Source organism: Tetrao urogallus, assembly GCF_951394365.1.
Source record: "Tetrao urogallus genome assembly, chromosome: 8".
In the NCBI taxonomy this organism is placed as follows: Eukaryota; Metazoa; Chordata; class Aves; order Galliformes; family Phasianidae; genus Tetrao; species Tetrao urogallus.
The window spans coordinates 4,931,261-4,949,044 of record NC_136821.1 but is presented as its reverse complement, the minus strand read 5'-3'; the positions used below and the strand labels follow the sequence as shown (position 1 = coordinate 4,949,044).

Here is a 17,784-nt window from a genome sequence, read left to right as displayed (position 1 = left end):
TAGATAAAAAGAATCTCAGAAGCTTACAGACAGACAAGAGACAACATATACTGGAAGTTAAGTGGGTTATTTTGTGACTAAATGATATGTCCTTCTATTCCCTGAGAAGAACCAAAACACATGGAAGCTGGAAGTCATTACAGAAGGTGGAGGAGTAGAGCAGACAAAACTAATTTGAGATATAGGCAAAGCAAACAGAAGAAGGTGGCTGCACAGAGCGATGAACTAATCCTAAGAAAGTGAGATTGGCTGTTTCAGCCCCTTTACTTCATTCACTGCATAGCTCTGCATTTTTGCTTTTATTACCATAAAAACTCTGGACAAGGGATCAGACTGGAATATTCTCCCAACAGAATACTATGTATTTCTTCTTGAAAATTGAGCTATTACAAAAAGCTGGTAAGAGGGCTAAAGGGCATGTCCTATGAGGAGAGGATGAGAACACTTGGGTTGTGTGATCTGGGGAAAGGAGTCTGAGAGAAGACCTCATTGCTCCTTAATAATGACCTGAAGAGGGGAAGTGAAGGGGGAGGTGCTGGTCTCTGATCTCTAAAAACTGATGTCAGGATATGCAGGAACTATGCACAGTCAGGGGATGTTCAGACAAGACGTTAGGAAATATTAATTTACAGTAAAGGTGCTAAAATACTGAGACTTCCTAAATAGTTGGCTCATGTTACATGCCCAACAGTGGTCTAAAGGCATTGAGACAATATCCTTAGTGATGGACTTAAACTTTGGTTAGCCTTCAAGTAGTCAGGAGGCTGAACTGGATTATCTCTGTACCTCCCTTTCAACTGAATTAATCTGATTTATTCTGTCCTAAAAGTTAAAGGAAAAAAAAACAAAAACGAAGACACCCTATGGACTTGGAACCTTTAAGCAAAGGTACAGAAAAAGAGGTAATAGAACAGAATTTAATCATGTCTCTATATGTAACTTAGTCTTTGACAGCCATAGGGTTTTAGGACTGAAAAAGCAACTAAGGATTATCTGTTAGATCCTTTTAATATTAGAGCAAACACTGCATTAATTAAATAATGTAACATCAAGAATAAGGATTGACTGGAAAGATCTTTTGAGATGGGAAGATTTCAGGCAAAAGGCAAAAAAGAGCAAAAAAAATTATCAATGGAGAGAAGATGGAAAAGGAGGAGAGATGAAGAGAATTGCAGTGGGCAGTAATGGATGAGATGATGCTAAAGAGTCCTTAAACAAGCAATGGAAGATAGATGCATGCATATTTTTGAAAAACCTAATGTGGTGATCAAGGAAAGATAACACAAGATTAAAAAAATCCACTGGAGATGAATTTGGTGAATACCAGAATGAGAACATATTATACAACGTGCACATCATATGTGCACGTTACACAGATCTAAGGTAAAGCTGAACTTAGGAATCTCCATATTCAGAAATAAAAAACTTTCAAAAAAAAAAAAAGTCTTTCTGATGAATCTCTGAGTTTCTTCATGTTTTTCCTCCTTACATAAAAAAAAAAAAGAAAAAACAGTTTGAAAAGTTGCCTTTTTTGAAAAAAAAGAATTTAGTTTTTTCATGTAGGTACAAATTTTCATTTTGAAGTTGTAGGAAAATAGTAATACAAGCAGATCTACACCAATTACATCACTTCTCCAGCACTGTTATTTTCAATCAAATCAAAGTTTAACATTTATATGGATTACTAATTTTCTCAAAGCAAAAGCTCGTTGTATAAATGTTAGCAAATCAGTGACTCATTTTCTGTCAATAGGCCAGGAAGAGGAATTTCAAAACGTAATAAATTGTATAAGGGAAATAATTTGTGGAAAAAAACCCAAACAATTCACATGCAAATAAACATGTGCCATGTTTCTGTTCTGATTTGCGAAATACAAGCAAATATTTTTTCTATATTGGTAATGAATTATTTATAAAAACAGATTTGATTCTGCAGAAATGAACACAATGAGCTAACTTCCCATTTCTCTGTTTGCAAGAAATATTTCTTTGCTGTAGGAATACTTCTCTGTGATTTTCATATGCACACAGGAGAGAACTTTTCCATCAGTGCTCACATTGTTAGTGAAAGGAATAAGTATTTACAGATCTCTGTATAACCAGAAAAAGTCAGAATCTTTCAGCTTTTGCTTTACAAAAACTCCTACTGAATCTCCTTCCTGAAATAAGCAATTTTGTATAAAGAATTTTATTAGAAATACAGCACATAAAATGACCTCCTTTCATAATTTCAAGTCCGAAAATAACCTGTGGTGATGACATATTTGTCAACTAGAATGGCACAAAGAATGGGATCTCACAGGAAAGATTCAAAATCATTTCATATTCGTGGTTCAATTTCTTATTTAATAAGCATGGATATTTCATTAAACCATGAATTTAAAGGATTTTATTAGGTATCTGAGGTATTATACACAACTAAATAGAAGAATATTTTTTTCTTAAAATAGAATATAAATTTCAAATTTCTAATGCAGTCAGTTTTCATCTGTATTTGTGCAGGTTAAACATGTTTTTGTTTATCACTGAGATCTAGCCCCTCTTAGAAAACTGACATGGGGCATGGCTGTATGGCTGTATTTGCACCTGAGTCAACTGAGTCTGAAGCAGTGTAAAGGATGCAGGGAATTTATAGCACTGTCCACTCAAGATCTGTCTACTGCAGATGATGTTATGAGACATTATAGATCACAGCTATTTCAGCCTTTCAATACACTAGTGTAAATGTGTTCACTTGGACACTGAATAATTGCTAGTTCTCATTACCTTTAGAATACAAAGCTATCCAAGGACAAAATTAACTAATTTGTTTTCTTGATACCTTGTAAGAGCAACAAAGCACTGAAAAGATTATCCAGCAACGTCAGTAATATTTTCACACTGATTGAATGCATGTCTTTTTGCAACATTATAATATTTGCTTTGCTTCACTGTTTACAGCATATATGTTTTTAACTACACTCAATAAAACAGTACTGGCGTCTTCTTTTGAGCAGGAATAAGATAGTCATTACAGTGGAATTCTCCATTTTTAAAGTTTCCTGAAACAAAATACTACTTTGCTTAATATCTTCCATAAAAAAATCCAAACAACCCTTAAAGAAAATTCCCCCTCCAAAAAGATAATTATTAACTGAGTTAAAAATACATTCTGCTTTAATTAATGCTTTCAATACGGACCTTTAACCTCCCAGTATCATAGAATGGCTTGGGTTTGAAGGGACCTTAAGGATCATGAAGCTCCAACCCCCTGTCTTAGCCTGGACCACCAACCTCCACATTTAATACTAGACCAGAATGTCCAGGGCCCCATCCAGCCTGACCTTGAACACCTACAGTGACGGGGCATCCACAGCCACTCTGGGCAATAATTCTTACTTATTTTGGGGGGGGGGGGGGGGGGAGTAGGGGGGGAGCTCAAATGACAGTCCTCTAATTATTTTCTGTTTTTTTTTGAAGGATCACAACACTTTTGCATTCAGCAATGTAAACATTACATAAGAATTGCAAAGAAGAAATAAACAGGAAACATAATTCACACAATATATGTAAGACAGATACAGTTAAAGAGCAACAAAGTCTGAAGAAGCTATGCCAGATATAAAGTCATAACAGACACAACTGTTGGTATTACAGTACTAATTTTTCACACATATATTTCCAAAACACGTTCTTTTTCACTGTTGTTCATTTCACTGAATAATTATTTGTACATGCAAAGGAATTGTATACCTAAACAGAAATACTTGAGCTAAATTTCTAAAATTCAGTGGATTAGTTCTTATTTTTGAGAAACAACACATTTTCTCACACAACTACATGAAAAACTCCTCGTAAATGCAGGTGTGCTATGAACAACTTATAACGTATAATTCATTTTGTCAAATTCTCTGGTATTTCATAGGTATTTCATATATATTTGTTTTGTTACACTTTTTAAAAGGCCACAGCCTACCAAGAATTTTTTACTTCTAGTTTGAACAACTCAATGATGTTATGTATTATGCCAGTGCTTCTGAGATAGTGAATTTTCAACTGTGCCAGCATACTGAATTTAATTTAGACAGTAGAATAAAGGATCTCAAAAGTTAGGAAGTAAAGCATGTATTTGACAAGCAAAAAAAACCAAATACCAAACAGTAAACATGAAGTACAATTCATCACTCTGCAGAGATCTGTTTAATGCTCATATATTGTGAAGTTTATTCTCAGAATTAAAGTAATTTTAGTTTGTTGCACAGGCTGCACCTGGGTACTCTCAAATCACTTATCCTATGCACTACAGTTAGCTACAGATTTCTTGATCTGAAAGTTTAGAGAATAGTCAAGACTAAAATATATAAGTTAATTACTGAAGTGAACACAAAGACAGCAAATTGATTGCTCCTTCATTATTTGAACACTTGTTTTTTATAATTTTATTCCATGACAACCTAATATTTAAGAAAGAATTAATCCCACTTCACAGATGGTGTATTTCAAAGAAAGATGCGTAATACTTATATTGCAGACAGTGGTAATGTTTAGGAGAGGTGTTTCTTTTACAACATTTTCAACTAATCACATAGACAAGCACTGCTATTGTGAAACCACGTATTTTCCTTTGATTTTTACATGACTGTAAAAATAAGTTCTTACTGTTTATAACAGAAAAAAAAAAAAAAATCTTACCAGCACTAATATGTATTTCCTAAGTAAAATCTCCCATGAAGCTAAGAAAGCTTTTGTGTGTCATCAACACCCTCCTGCCCACGTTTAACAGCACATGGTTGATAGCAATTACCAAGTCAGATGACATTTTTCCCTTTAGACGAAGCGGTTGCATATGAAAACTATGATACTTATGCTTTCAGTAACTCACAGCATTTTTTAACAGACTGTGATCAAAAGGCATACAAATCTATTTAAACTTTAAAGCTAACGAGCTTGCCTTCAGACTTCAGTACCTATGGACACCACGTGTTGAATAAGAGAAAGGGGCAGACAGTGCAAGAATTCATTGAGCATTCTAAGTTATTATCTCAAAGATGTCAAATACACCCTAAGGATATACAGTCAGGACCTTGCATTAAAGATTATAAAAGACATTAAATTTCTTAGATTTCAAAGAACAAAAGAAAAGAAGATTTGAAATTGTTTGCCAGCTGAACGGAAGACACTTCAAAAATACTGATGGAATTTTCCTGTGGAAATATTTTATAAAGAGGATGATTATGAGATGAAGGGAACCATTATGAGTTTGTCATTTCTTCCTCAGAACCAATCTAAATTAACACACTGCAAGTAGTATTACAGAGACTTATTAGGCATTGAGGTTGCAATCACAATCAAAAACTATTCTTAAAAAGCAGCTTTTCTGATTGGATATTTTTCATGATTTTTATCTGGATAATAAGTTTGAGGTATGAGAATTAATTCTAGGACAAAGGTAAATTTATTTGGGCACTATTCATTGCGAGTTCACATTATTGAAAAGTCATAGATGAGACATTTTTTCATCTCTCTCATACAGAAACAAACCACACATATACAGTTCATCAGAAGAAAATCCTCTTACATGTTGCTAAACTGAGTACTCATTGAAATATGCACTAAAGTAAAAGTTACTTACTACAGTTTTCTTCATCAGAATTATCACCACAATCGTTTTGGCTATCACATCTCCAATGATCCGGAATACAGTTGTTGTTTTTGCACTGGAATTCATGAGGCCCACAAGTTTTTTTGTCTACAATTAGAACGAACATCATTTACATCATTGTGAAATAGAAAAGAAAGTCTGCTACTGAAGAGTGACATGACAGAATTGCAGGACACATTTGAGAAGAAAAAACCTAAATACTTGAAAAGTTATTTTCATTAATTATTTTGTTTCTCATGCCTCATTCTTTAAGACAATATTTTTTCAGCCATGCCATAACGGATACATCATAAATATGATGATAAAAAAGATGCTGTAAAAAATGTAATTTAATGAAAAAAGGGAAATTCAGAAGGATGCACACATTAGCTTGGATAGGTTAACATTACTGCATTAAATCTCAAAAGCTGCACTGACTTCTCCTTGAATTTTGCAGGATGATTGCCCTGCAAAAGAACAGATCACAGAAACCTACAAGAATATTTTTGACAAATATACAGAATACATATTTCTAAACATCTATGCTTATATGTAACAATTTAAGAATAAGGGTGCCTAACAGAAAATTTTGCATTTGGCTTTATACTTTCACTTAGGTGGTGTCTCAGACTGAAAGTTTGGTAACATAGAGGAAAAAGCATCAAGTATACAATGCTAAACTGAGGCTAATTTTTATCATGTGGTAAATTCTCAGAGAATATTCTGGTTTACACAACAGTATCATAAGCAAAGCCTTTCAGAAACACATTAACATTCTGAACTACTCTGGCTGCCTGTGTTTTCTTTTCATCTTTCTTTGTTTCTTTCCTGAACAATTCTTTTAGTCTAATAAGGTGTAGTAAGAAAATGAAGGAAATTAAAATCAATGGCACTTTATTTATAACAAAATAAACAAACAAAAAAAACCCCACAAAACTTTATATAAATTTTCAATGACATTTAAAATTACTTTTCTGCTATGATGATATTTCAGTTTCCTAAATTTCCATGTCCATTTGGCTATTTCAAAACATCACAGTTCAGGCTTCCTTATCCTGACATCTTAGTAAGTTCTAATATCTGACAGAATGAGGGATTGAAATACTAGCTGAAGTCAACCTGCTTTCTCCACCTCTGAAAAAGAAATTAGAGGTATGACATTTGATGCTATGGCCCAAATAGCTGATTCTGTGTTTTGTTTTAGGTATGGCTTTTGAATACTAAATAGATTGAGACAAATACTGGTGTGGATCTGTACACTCACAAATCTGGTAATTAAATACTGCCTTTTGCTTTTGTTCCTAATTCTCTGCCAACATCACAATTATTATCAGTTTCCTCCACAAATAGTTTAACCTATGATGTTTCTCAAGATGACAAAAATAACCCAGAGATACTCAAAGATATTTCAGAGAATTTGTGTTTTAGAATATTCCAAATTGGAAGTGACCCACAAGGGTCACTAAGTCCAACCTCTGGATCCACACAGGACCACCCAAAAATCAGACCATCTGCTTGAGCGTTCTGTCCAAACACTTCCTGTACTCCAGCAGGCTAAGGGCTGTGAAAATTTCCCTGGGGAGCAGGATATCAATTATGACATTTCAAATAATTGCACTGGCAAGCACTTAAAAAGCATTTAACAATAGAAGGCATAAAAATAACATTAAAATAAAAACTTATTGTACTTGCTTTTGTTGCTTTGCAAAGGTGGTTTCACTTCCTATGCTTATCCTGTGCATTAAAATATTTCTAGTGAACTCTAGTCTGAAATTAACATAACTGCCCACAAAATGAGTCCTAAAGGCTAGTCAAAGATCATATTCTATTCATCCTTCTACAATGAGTATCAAGATCTAATTAAAAAAGGACAGAAAACAGAGAGCCTTCTTTTCAACTACTTGCTAGGTTGAAGACAACATACAAGATTTCCTTATTCTTCATAAAGCATACTAAATCTATTTTGTATTGCCTCTTCACATTTATGTACACTAATGGAGAAAGTTTGGCTTTCTTAAAAAACAAACAAGCAAGCAAAAAAAAATCTGTGTATTCTAAATGTACGATCGTCCCTTGAATATTTATCTTCCTTCTTACTCCATTTTTAATAAATAAAAAGAACTACAATTCTTTCCATATACAAAATACTTTTTCTGTATTTCTAAGGATCTTTTTTTGTCATTTGAGGATTCTGAAAGCTTTATTTTACCTTGAGGTTGATTCTGATCTCTCACAGTAGCTTACAATTGACATGCCTAACAGACTAGATTTGCTTGTCTTCCACCTCATTCTCCAGATTAATGAGAGCTCAGGAAAATAGGAAGACAGTAGAACTACAACATAACAAAGACGAAAATTTGAGAAAGTTTCATAACAAATCTCTGATCTTTTGGAAACGTATATTCAACTCAAAATAAATAAAGAGCTTATTTTTTGTATTGTGGAATCCTGAAAGGTACACCCACATTTTGTCATAGCTGTCTTCAAACACTAAACTGCTTTCCACTCTTCTTACAATAAGACTCCACGGAAATGTGGAAGTTCATATAGAAATAGAATACAAAAGTTATGGTTACTTAATTTTCATGTTTCTATCCTAAATTATATTTGACAGAGATTAAGCTATTTTTGGATAAAAATAAAATTAATATTAAATGAAAGGAAAAAGGAAAAAAACAGTAGTTGACAAATTATTCTGGTAAATATCTAAAATACATATAACCTTTAAAGCAGATTATAACTTTCTCAGACTGCACACAGCTTTTTTCATATTCTAACCCACAAAAGGGCCTTTTTTGATGTAAAGTATCAAAGCTCTGAATAAAGATTGCCATAATTTAATGCCTTCTTTTAACTGTCTGGACAAAATGCATGCATTAGGTCTATCCAATATTCTTTGAAAAACACCATACATTCATTAACACTTATTTAACTACTTTAATTGCCTCAGTTGGAAACGAACCACAGAAGACTAAATACATATAGTAAAATTCCAACAAGTTCACTCAATATTGTATTCCCCATAACACATGATAGCAAATATTTACTAAGAAAAATATGTATGCCTATACAGCACATAAGCAAAAAAGAAATTACCCTTTATGCAAAGTTTTGCAATGTAGGCATTTAAAAAATGAACTATAAATGATACGTTACTATTAGCACCAGCACATGAAGCTCTTTATTACAGTCTACTTGTAAATTCAAAATTTAATTCTCCTGAAATTTGTTCATAAAAATAACCATCTTTAATTATTAAAAAAAAATGCAGAAGAACAAATCTCATTCAAACTACCGATATAAAGAGGTTATTTAAACATATCTCAAACGCTAAAATTAAGGGAAAATTTAAAATGAGATTAAAGTCATCCTGTTCTTTTAATATGCTTAGTTAATAGTGCATAGCTATGAGTGGTGTATAACAATTTACCCATACTCTGTGTTCCTATTTTCTCCAACATAAAAACAGAAGGCATAATAATCAACTAGTAAATTTGAAATAAAAACAGAGTTGGATTTTCACAAAGGCAGTTCATTTATTATGAAATGTCTTTATTATATTGTGTCTCTTTCTTAGTCTGGAACAAAAAGTTTATGCACCTCTACTGAAATTAGAGTAGACTAAAGGAAATTATGAAAATTTTCACTATTTATTAATCACAATAGCAATAAAATGTGGAATAAATTGGTGAAAACTTGATAATTTTTCAGAAAAATAGAAAATATCACTATATTCCAGATAAGAAACTCATTCATAATTCCAGTCAATAACGTAATTGTATTTAAGTCTATTTTAATGTCTATATTAAAGTTGTAATAACTAAGTCTAATTATATATTACCATCCAACAAGAACACTAAGAGCCAGATAAAACTATCATATCAGCTACCACCGTAGATTGGAAGAAGACTTGTTAAGTGAAATCATAATTTCCCTTTACTACTTTTTCTAACAACATGAAGCTACAGTCACATATTAAAAAAAAAAGCGATATATTCTAAACCAGAGTGATACTCACCACAGTTAGCTTCATCCGATCCATCAGCACAGTCTGGGTCTTCATCACATACCCACAGTTTAGAAATGCAGTGCTTTGTTGTTTGACACTGGAAATGGTCTGGAGAACAACTGTTTTCCGCTTTAAGAAAGAAGGTTCAAATTAAACCTAGGCAATTCTAATCACGTTCAAAAGATTTGCTTTGTAAGAAAAGTAAAGGGTAAAAAAACCCTTCAAAAATCAGGCATCTCTGGCATTATTTTAGTAATTTCTATAAAAAAACATTTGGTTTATATTGTTCATAGCAACAAAATGAAGGTAAAATAGTTTTACGCATGATTTTAAAATCTGACAAAAATAGATTTCATTAGAATATAAGGTAGAATTTTATCTTTCTTAAGAGAGAAGCACATAATGCCTAGAATGGTTTGGGTTGGAAGAGACCACAAGGATCATCAAGTTCCAACCCTTAGGAATGGATTAGTAAGGTGTTAAGCAAGACAAACAGAAATGAAAAATGTGTGTAAAGAACCCTTCCACCTTCCATCCTACGCTGTGCCTTGGCAGTTGGGTTGACAGCTTCAGAACACTCTTACTTCATATCACAGCAGATGATCCTATCTCACTCTAGTTGAAAACACCCCAAGTTTTCAACTCTGTCATTGTTGATCCTGTTCATATACCTCCCACATCCCATGAACAACATTGTGCTGTAGGCTCTGTTGCTCTGATTTCATTTTTATTTCTGTCTAGTACAACTTACAGTTGTAAGGGAACCTTCTATATGCTATCTGTCATTTTTATACTGGAAAAAGCAATTTTGCCTATCTTCTGCAGGTGTTTACCTGACCCTAATGATCTGATTTTTAAAGAAATGTAACAGGCAAATAAGGGTATAATACTGTCTGTCAGAAGCTTGAGCTCTGCTATTTAGAAGATGGACATCAAACATAATTAACAAAGTCTTTGTATTAGCACCTCTTCTCTTGGAGGAGTTTTCTTTGTATAAATGCAACTTCTGAGACAGCTAATTCAGAAAATAGGACTGAAGTTAGAACAGCTGTAAATCTGAATAATAAACAGAATGAAAGATATTTCAAGGCGCAGCATCATCATCTTAATGAATCTTTAGAATGATCTAAAATACAAACTATTAATACATTTCAAGTCTAATTGAAAATATTTTCTTTAATCACCTCTGTGAAATATGGAGCAAAACTGGATTTACCACAAAGTAAGATAAGTATAATATCTGTGTAAATGGCAATCGAGCTGCTTAGGTAAATTAATGAAGTTCCTGCAGAAGGGGGAATTGAAAAAGCTGAAAACGATATCAATAAAAAAATACAGAGAAGAAACTATAGGTCCACATCATTTTTAATAAAATAAGCAGAGACGTGTTTGTGGTTTGTTTTGTTTTTTGAAATATGCTGCTGCAAGACATGGAAGATGAAAGCCTCAAGAAGATAAGTCATTTGTAAGGTGGTTAAGAGTAAAATTGATGTTTCAGCCTAAGCCAGAAACACAATTAAATGCTTGAAATTAATTTGTTTACACACTCCTTTTTTTGTAATAACTTTAAAAAATTAAGTTAATAAATGGCATTTTATTCTGTTCTCCTGTATATAAAACATTGTATATCAAACAATCCAGTGAATTTGCAGCTTTGCATGCTCCTGAAATTATTTTACAGGGAGGACATTTACATTATTTTATATACTTTTTTTTCATCTTGTTGTTTAAAATCAGCTACATAAATCAGAACAAAATTCTCTAAACATTACTTACGACAATCTCTTTCATCTTCTTCATCACCACAGTCATCCTGTCCATTGCATCTCAGGTTTATCGGAATGCATTTCTGACTCTTTGTGCACTTGAACTGACCTGACAGACACACATGTGTGTCTGGAAGTTAAAAGAATAAAAATATCGACTTAAAAAGATTAAAAAGTTGAAGATTGAAAGATTAAAAAAGTCAAATACAAAATCACTTTCTTTGCAGAATGCAAATCACAGCATTTACAACAGTGTAGCACATCTATACTACAAATAAACACCTACCACAGTTCAGTTCATCAGAATTGTCCCCACAATCATTCTCTCCATCACAGATGAAGGCTGGAAGGGCACAAAGTCCAGTTCCACACTGAAAACGTCCTGGCTGACATCTGAATTCAGCTGGAAGAAAAGAAAACTGCTTATTAATAATGACAAAGGAATGGCAAAGTGTCAATAGTATTGTTCCCTCCCTATGGATCTAACAGAAGTATTTCTGAACACTTGTATTGAACTATATTGCCTCAATCTAAGCAGATGATAGTAAGGAAGATGCATGCATGGTACTTCAAAATTAATTTCAGTCTGAGATTTTACATTCATTTAAATATAGTTGTATTTTACTTACCGTACAGTCCTCTACTGATGGATGTTTGCTGTTAGCTGAACATAAGCTCGCAATTTAGGATATAAACATTTCAGTTTAAATATGCATTTAAGAAATTCACCATCTCACTCTTGATGTGTCTACCACTGCTCGTACTCATAGCCACTGCTGTTAGTTGAGTGGACAATTATGCAGTCCTATAGCTATATCTTTCGTAAATATTTACTTGACTGGAAGACTGTAAGGAATAGCAGAGTTCTCTGTGTATTTAAGCTTGAGGTAAAAATATAACGGTATTTTGATTTATGTAGATTAATTTAATAGCATTAAAGCAGTTAACGACTGAGACAGAAAACAGCATCATCAACAACATTTCTCTTTGGGAGCCCAGTATACTAGACAGGTATTTTTCCAACTACTAAGTAAACTTGCAGTCAGCTACTTGCCTCACATCAGTCATCCTTTGGGAAACTGAAAACATAATCATAATCGACTTCCAGTTGTCTACAGTTTAGTGGAGAAGTACTATGGGAATCTGCTATTTGGACTATGGGAGACTACTGAGAAAAATGGTGTATCTGCATCACTTTCAGGATAGTGTGTCAAGGATACATTGCAAATTATCATTACATAAAATTATTCATACTGGACTGGTGGGATTTAGCTCCTCAAATTATCCTTTGGAAATATTTATAGAAGTACAAAATGAAAATATATGCATAAAAGACTTATTGGGAAAAATAAAAAGATTCTTAGAAGGAATCGCATGGAGAACGTTACTCTTGTTATTCTGGAAATTGCACTCATGATAATGTGCAGCTAAGCTTATATAACTGTAATAAAATAAAAGCCAGTGAGATTTATAATATCACAATTCTGTCACAAAAAAAAGATCAAATGTGGCAGAATTTTTTTCTTAAAGACAGACAGAAAACTAAAATATAAAATCTTCAACAAAAATTGAAAAGGGATGAAAAAAGGTTTAAAACATGAAAAACTTGTAATTGTATCTTTTCTCCAGAGATCTCAAAAGCTTAGTAAACGTTAGTTAATGTAAACATTTACAGGATGACAGTCAAGATATTGACCTCTGTAAATCTGACAGCTACCAAGGAAATCAAACATGCACTGCAAACAAAAGCTCTCAGAGAAAATCATCTAACTTCTATAAAGCAGTACACTGGTTTTTGACTCTACTGACAAAACTGGGTACCAGATTTAGAATACACTTACGGCACTCCTCAGGCTCATCAGAGCCATCTCCACAGTCATCAACAGTGTCACATTTCCACCAGAATGGAATACATTTGTCAGTTTTGCAACGGAACTGTAAAAGGAGAGAAAGAAGGAAGAAAGATTTCCATAATACTTTTTTTTCCAAAAAGAAGAAAACCAAAAACAACAAACTATGAGAAATTAAGTGATTGTGGCGTTGTTCCACTAATTATCAAGTATTTTTATTTTATAACGCCTGTTCAATGTTTTTTTTTTGGAGATGCAGTGCACTGTGACTTCAGCTGAGAGAAGTCACTATAGTTCTAATGACTTTGGTACATTCACTTGAGCTCCACTGATAAAAACTATTCATTCAATTTCATGCATTCCATAATTTGATCCTACAAACTCTTAGAACCATCATTTAAGCACCTGTTTATCTGTTTATCTGCTCTACAAAATATGCACCTGAAGTTGCAGGAAATCACCTTGCACACATAACTCAATGTTTTAATTGATACAATTGTTAAGTAATTGCACATCCTACCATTTCTGTTTCAGCTACTGGATTGTTTCTACTGTAACCATTATTCCATTATTTAATTACCTACCTACTGGATTGAGCTCCTCTTTTTTTTGTTTTTTTTTTCCTATTTGTGTAATGAATGCTCATTCATGTATACTTTCAGATCATTCTGTAATCTATTTTAAGTATTTCATATAAATGCTTTACAAAGTAATTTTGATAAATTTATTAGCTTTATCTTTCGTAATGACTGGAAGAAACACATTTAGAAGAGAACAAGCTCTACACTCTCTAGAACAAAAAAAGGCAATTGCAATTTTATTTTCAACAAATAATCATAAAGATAAAACACCTTCAATACCTCCAACACTTACATAGACTTCAGCCCCTTTGACAAGAGCTTCCATATTTCACCAGCATTTATTATTTAAAAGCAGGTGAGAACACAGTAAAATGAATATACATATGCACTTACCTGACTGGCTGTGCAGTTTGATAAGCATGTCTTGTTATCTGCAGCAAGGTAGAAGTTAGTGGGACAGGCACATGTATGCATCTTGCCAGGGGCTAAAAGACATAAATGACTGCAACCACCATTGTTTACTGTGCACATATGTTTAGACACTGTGGATAGAATAGGAAAAGAATAACAGAGTGTATTATTTCTGTTTACTTCGGAGTATCTGCTTCACAGAAAAAAATTATATTGCACACATTAGTTTTAAAATGGAAAATGTTACTACAAAATCCCTTTCTTTTTGCCTTTAAGCTATTTTTTTCTTTTGTGTGCAGCAATCATCACAAAGTATGCACATTCAGTAATGAAACAATGAGAGGAAGAAAAAAGAACTTAAAAAAAGATATGTAATAATGAGAAAAAAAATCAGCTCATCTGGGTCAAGTGCCAGAATGCATTCACCTAGAATTCCAGTAGACAGACATTAGATCGGGTGAACCTACACTCTCAGACTTTTTCCTCAATCTCAGGCTTCTAAACAACAGTATTCTTCTGTATTATTAACACTCTTCTTAATAATACTGCTAAATGTCTTCATGACACACTTTTGTGATATTTATAACTGGTGACTCAGACTCTAACACAACTTCACAATTCTGTAATTCCAATCAGTATCTATAAAACTCATAGGATATCTCATCACTGAACAAGTCATAGCATTTATTTAATAACAGATATACTTACAACATTAATCACAGATTTATATTTTAAAATGTCCACTCAAAGACATCTAAAACTCAAAATAATGCAGAAAAAAATAAACTGTTGATAAATAATTTTCAGTTAATTTAGTAATTGGCTTCTATGTGAAATGCATCAATGTGCAGAACAAAAGATATGGAATAATTACCATCAGGTTGCCTGTAAGAATGATACACCTGTATATCAGTTATGGTATGCCAGGAGTTAATTAGCAACAGTCTGTCTAATCCAGAGGTTTTGTGGGCACGGTTGAGTGATTTGGTTTTCCCATCTGTCCAATAGATGTAGTCTTCAAACAATGTTAGTGCAATCACCCCTGGAATATCTTGATTAGGGACTGTAAGAAGAAATGCTAAGATTAATGTTCACATTTGGAAGACTGCCAACTAAAATATTCCATACTGCATGGGTTGACAGATACAACTGCTACACAATGTCTGGAGAATAGATGTCATAACAATGTGTCAAGGTTAAAACATTCTCTATTACCAATTATGAGAAAGATGAATGGGGATACGCGTGCTCTGTTTGCTTGGAATCAGTCAGCCCAATCAGTGTTAAGGAAATGAAAGAATTTCAGTTAACAAAAATCACCTCCAGATTCTAAGCCAATCAGATTAGGACAAAACTTAAGTATACCTTAACCCACCCCTTACAGAAGATGAAAAGTTATTAGAAAAACACAAAACAATGTATATATATACAGATGCATTGCATTCTATAATATTTATGACAATTACTAACATTTCATTTTGGGAAAATATGCTGACAAGTTAAACAGCATTGCATTAAGCATAACAGTATTAAGAGGGCTTATTGCTTATTCCTAGCAGAACAAGTATACAATAAAAAAAAAAAAAAATACATAAAGTGCTAATACACTTTTATCATAGAATTACAATATCACAAACTAATAAGTCAACATCATTTCAGAAAGGAAGAAAAGAAAAAAGGGAGCAAAAGCTTAGTGATGTCCTTCTTTGTACTGTATACTTGGAATATTTGTTCTTGGCAAACCTAAACTGAATTCTATTTTTTTTTTTTAAACTGCATACAATTGTAGTCCTAAATGCCACAGGAGAACACGTGACCACAATGTCCAATTTGTAAATTATGGTCTTTTAACACTGATTTACTCCAGTTACTGATAAGACAAATTAGAGAAGGTGCATCTGTTATTTTAACACTGATTTCTTAGATGAAAATGCTTGGAACTTGTTGGCATGGCAAATTCAAAATTCCTGCTGAAGCATTTCACAGTTCACTGACAATTCATGACCAATACTTTGTAGATGGAATAAGAATTTTAAAAAATTCTCTCTTGCTCACATAGTGAACTCCAGTGTAAGGTATGCAAACCTTGCTTCTTAGACCATAGATTATTTTCCCTTCCTTGTATGATTGCACATGCAGTAACCATCCAACAAGAACAGGATTTTTTTTTTTCTTTTTTTTTTAAAGGAGCTTCACAACATTTCTGAAAAACGAGTGAAAGTGCAATCATACAAAAGAAAAGTCAATTCTGGCATTTATGTCATGTGCAACGTTGGCATGGATTCCTAAATATTTCAGTACCCTCAAGAAAAGCATTCCTTATATGCAGAAATGTTGCAAAAACTTCTGAAAACAGAAGTGAATCATTCTCAATGTCAATTCTCAGTTTTTCTTAGCAATGAAATAAAGAGTTCTTGAAGCATTATTATTCTTAGATTTGTCAAAGTAACGAGCCAAGCAAATACAAGAAAGGAAGAATAAAATGTGTAAGTAAGGGCATCTCCATTATTTTCCTAAGTCTGATATTTTCTAATGAAGAGGACTGATCAAAATATGATACAAGCAAAACATCCCAGACTCTGGAAAACACCCAATGCCTGGAGCAGAGTTCGCCTGTCCGCTGAAAAAAAGTCTATATGCTTATCACCTAATTACATCAGCTGCTTGCATATTAATTTTATCTCTACTCTGCTCTGGAGTGAACTGAACAACTCCTTTGGTGGGGAGAATTATCTGCAGATTAGACAGCAATACAGAGCTGCACAGTATGGTGCATCCAGCAAGAAAAACAGTGGAATAAACACGTTATTCCGCATCTAGGCACAACAGAGACTAAGAAGTCAAATGTTGGTCACTGTTACTCTTTGTGTTACTTCATTTAACATAAGATTTTTTCACTTAAGATTTTCCTTGAAGCTTCTGGAGAGATTCTTCAAACTTTACATACGTCTTTATAATGCTGAGTTAAGCTTAATGCTGCTTCAGCAAAGGGACATTTCACTAGTTTTAAATTAAAAAATGAATGATGTTTAAAATGCCTCAGCATAATTATTAATTGGGAATACTAATTATCATATCCTATGCTTATGGCTAGATTACTGTAATTAATTAAGGAAGTGCAGAATTTACACATTAATGTCATTTGGATGAAGGAAATTATAACTCTGAAGGACAAAACCTGTGTGTATGCATGCTATGTGGAAGAAATGGCTTTTGCTTTCAATCACTATCTAGTAAGAAGAACTGGACTACTGTGTGGCCACTCCGGTGGTTACTTCACTGAAATTAATTCTTCCAGCTCGTTCATCATGCTATGATATTTATTATGTGATTATGAGTAAATCTGGGCACAATCTACCATGCTGCCTTTACGTACTGAGACTTAGGTACAATAAACTCAGCATTTTTTAAATGTTAGGTAGATTGTAAGTATTTACTATGGAAAATTTTCTTGTAGCCCCTGAGTCACAGGGTTGTATTCCCCACTGATCATAAAGGACATCTTCTAATTTGAAATACAAACTGTGCTGACAGAAGAAGCTGCAAG

The 17,784-nt window shown here is 33.2% G+C and overlaps 1 protein-coding gene across 1 annotated transcript in view; it reads right to left on the bottom strand.

Moving 5' to 3' along the window:
- LRP1B (LDL receptor related protein 1B) overlaps positions 1 to 17,784 on the bottom strand; it is a gene marked incomplete at both ends in the record, with an annotated part of 589,444 nt that overhangs the window by 58,609 nt on the left and 513,051 nt on the right. The window contains 7 exons of the mRNA XM_079539425.1: positions 5,612 to 5,728; positions 9,639 to 9,758; positions 11,406 to 11,525; positions 11,682 to 11,798; positions 13,237 to 13,330; positions 14,220 to 14,368; positions 15,112 to 15,300. Of these exons, the coding sequence (XP_079395551.1) occupies positions 5,612 to 5,728; positions 9,639 to 9,758; positions 11,406 to 11,525; positions 11,682 to 11,798; positions 13,237 to 13,330; positions 14,220 to 14,368; positions 15,112 to 15,300 (906 nt within the window). The remainder of the gene's footprint in view (positions 1 to 5,611; positions 5,729 to 9,638; positions 9,759 to 11,405; positions 11,526 to 11,681; positions 11,799 to 13,236; positions 13,331 to 14,219; positions 14,369 to 15,111; positions 15,301 to 17,784) is intronic.